General features: G+C 35.0%; 1 protein-coding gene across 1 annotated transcript in view; it reads left to right on the forward strand.

The window, feature by feature from the left end:
- The window catches only part of pak6 (p21 (RAC1) activated kinase 6), a 27,424-nt gene extending 24,179 nt beyond the window's left edge, over window positions 1-3,245 (forward strand). The window contains exons 6-9 of the mRNA XM_016474160.1: window positions 634-760; window positions 1,528-1,653; window positions 1,743-1,877; window positions 2,687-3,245. Of these exons, the coding sequence (XP_016329646.1) occupies window positions 634-760; window positions 1,528-1,653; window positions 1,743-1,877; window positions 2,687-2,854 (556 nt within the window). The 3' untranslated portion in view covers window positions 2,855-3,245. The remainder of the gene's footprint in view (window positions 1-633; window positions 761-1,527; window positions 1,654-1,742; window positions 1,878-2,686) is intronic.
- The last annotated feature ends 379 nt before the right edge of the window (window positions 3,246-3,624 follow it).

Consider the following 3,624-nt stretch of genomic DNA (forward strand, 5'->3'; position numbering starts at 1 on the left):
ATATTATATTATTATTATTATTATTATTATTATTATTAATTAATAATAAATAAATAAATACACCAAAACATTCCTATACAGCAGACTAAACCTAATGTCATGAATATACAAAAAAAAAAATATAATAATAATAATTAGTGAACGAATTAAATGAGCCAAATACAATAATTAAATATTTTTCAAAGGATTTGAAGACATTTTGTTTGATAAACAATTATAATGCATGAAAAAATTTATAAGTGTGCATCTAAAAAAATTTTCAGTACAAACAAAATCTTTTTGAACTCAAAACAATCCTTTATCTGTCATGTATGGATGAAAACAGCAGGAATAAAACTAGATTTTGACATTTTCTGAAGTGCGAAATGCACCACTATGATGCTGCAGTGTTGTGGGCGGTTGCCGGATTGTTCTGAGTGTTTTTAGCATGTTCCCAAGAGGTTTCTTCCCGTCTCGATGAGATGCAAGACACTTAATCAGCACTGATATATAACAGCACAAAGAGCTCAAGCGGTTTGTAAAACTCACGATTATACTGAAAAACAGCAGATGCATAAGAAATCCTGACTGCTGATCTGTGAAGCACAGTGATGTAAGCGTGTGTCTGCTCTTGTGTCACTGTGGTGTGTTCAGGCTGAGCGAGGAGCAGATCGCGACCGTGTGTGAGGCGGTGCTGCAGGCGCTGGCGTATCTCCACTCGCAGGGCGTCATACACAGAGACATCAAGAGCGACTCCATCCTGCTCTCGCTGGACGGACGCGTGAGTCCATCTGTGTCAAACCATGTGACCCTGGAGTCGCTGGGGTATATTTGTAGCAATAGCCAACAATACATTGCATGGGTCAAAATGATAGATTTTTCTTTTATGCCAAAAATCATTAGGATATTAAGTAAAGATCATGTTCCATGAAGATATTTTGTAAATTTCCTACCGTAAATATATCAAAACTTAATTTTTGATTAGTAATATGCATTGCTAAGAACTTAATTTGAACAACTTTAAAGATGATTTTCTCAATATTTAGATTTTTTTGCACCCTCAGATTCCAGATTTTCAAATATTGTGCTATCCTAACAAACCATACATCAATGGAAAGCTTATTTATTCAGCTTTCAGTCAAACAAGCAAGCCCTGTTACATTTTTTACATTTTATTTTATTTTACTATTTTATTTGAACTATAAATAAATAATAATAAATTAACTGATTATGCAAAAAGAAAAACATTTGAAAATGGACCAAATAATAAAATGAAATAAATAAGTAAAATGCTGAAAAATTCAGCTTTGCAGGAACAAGAATAAATTACATTATAGAATATGTTACAATAGGAAACAGTTATTTTAAATTGTAATAATATTTCAGAATATTACTGTTTTTACTGTATTATTATTCAAAGAAATGCAGTTTTGGTGAGCAGAAGAGACTTCTTTCAGAAACAAACAAAAAAACAGCATAGTACTTTTGAACACTATATATATATATATATATATATAACTCTTACCCGTCTCTATGTTTCTGACTCAGATCAAGCTGTCAGACTTTGGCTTCTGCGCTCAGATCAGTAAAGATATCCCGAGGAGGAAGTCTCTGGTGGGAACGCCGTACTGGATGGCCCCGGAGGTCATCTCCAAATCCCCGTATGGAACGGAGGTACAGCTGAACACCACAAAACAAACCACATGAAGCAGACTCCGCTGTGACTGTCAGATTAAACAAGGACTGCTGTGCTGAATCTGCAGGTGGATGTTTGGTCTCTGGGCATCATGCTGGTGGAGATGGTGGACGGAGAGCCTCCGTATTTCAGTGAGACGCCGGTGGCTGCCATGAAGCGTCTGAGAGACGAGCCGGCGCCCACCGTACGCAACGTTCATCAGGTACGAGCAAAACCTCTCCGTTAATCACAGAGAGACAGAGATGAACACACATGTACAGAATTACAGACAGTTTGAGGTTCTTACAAACATACACACAAAACCAGTGAATATCTGTATGTAAATAATAATAAATGAACGAAAACATTCCTTTACAGCAGGCTAAGTCTAATGTCATTAATATGCAAAAGAAAAAAATTGGAAAAATGAACTATTCAATTAAATGGTCTGGTCCAACCTGGAATAGAATAGAATAGAATAAAATATACAATAAAATAAAATAATATAAAATAAAATAAAATAAAATAAAATAAAATAAAAAATAACTATTCATTATTCAATTAAATGGTCTGATCCAACCCGGAATAAAATAAAATTATAAAATTATAAACGATTATATGGCATGAATAAATAAGCCTGTATCTCAAAGAGAAGTAAATATATATATATATATATAAACGGTATAATAAATGAACCAAAACATTCCTTAACAGTAGGCTAAACCTAATGTCATGAATTTACAAAAGAGAACATGTGAAAAATAATTAGTCAACAAATTATATCATATTATATAACATATCAAAAGGTGCTCAAGCCGTAAAACGGCTTTTGATGTGAAAATAATCAAAAAGTAAAATAAAATAAAAAAAATAATACACACCATATAATATAATAATAATGTAAAGTCCCATTGTGTACAAACTGATATGTGTGTGTTTAAACTGGTGTCCATATCTGTTAAAAAACATCCAGGCCAGTCATGTGTTACTTTGTCTGGTCTGTTTCCCTGTGAACGTCCCGTCTGTCCGCAGGTGTCCCCGATGCTGAAGGACTTCCTGAAGCGCATGCTGACGCGGGATCCGCTGGAGCGGGCCAGTGCCACAGACCTCCTGGAGCACCCCTTCCTCCTGCAGGCCAGCTCTCCGCAGTGCCTGGTGCCCCTGGTGGAGCAGTACCGCAAGCGCATGTCCCGCTGCTGAAGCCCCTGCATCCGCCGCTCTACTGAGTGGAGCTGGGCTGTCGGAGTGAGAAGCACCTCGTGTTCCCCGGAGCAATCAGGACTGAGATGGCTGTTCGATGAGAAATCAACTCTATAAAGCCATTTTCTTCTACCTGAGGACGTCTTATTGGTGCTTAAAAGGCGGTGAATCAGAGCAGAGGTGCGTCTGACTGAAATGCCACTGGGTTTTATGTTCTGTTCGAAGCGTGTTATCGTGATCGAATCTGTGGCCGCAGAAACCTGGAACAAGCCTCATTCGTGAATTTCATGAATGCTTGTGTTCGTTTATCAAATATTTCAGCTCATTTTATAATGCTTTCACATAATAATCTCACTGTTGTTGTTCTTTTTATTTTTTTTATAGCTGACACAACTGTTAACAATTTACAATAACGTTCCATTAGTTAACATGAAAACTGAAAAATACTTCTATATAAATGCATCATTCATAATTCATTCATTCATTAAAGCATTTATTAATCTTAGTTGATGTTAATTCCAACATTTATTAATACATTATTAACAACAAAAATAATAATAATAAATTACAATTATTTAAAATAAAATTGTATCTGTTAATATTATTTAATGGACCTGAGCTAATATGAACTAACAACGAACAGTTGTATTAACTAACTGTTAACAAAGTATACTGTAACAAATGTTGGTTAATGCATTATGCATTGTAAAGCATCACCTTAATATTTATTATCTACAAACTGGAATTATATATTTCAATCGATTATATTA

Source organism: Sinocyclocheilus anshuiensis, unplaced genomic scaffold (genome assembly GCF_001515605.1).
Source record: "Sinocyclocheilus anshuiensis isolate Anshui unplaced genomic scaffold, SAMN03320099.WGS_v1.1 scaffold208, whole genome shotgun sequence".
Classification (NCBI taxonomy): domain Eukaryota; kingdom Metazoa; phylum Chordata; class Actinopteri; order Cypriniformes; family Cyprinidae; genus Sinocyclocheilus; species Sinocyclocheilus anshuiensis.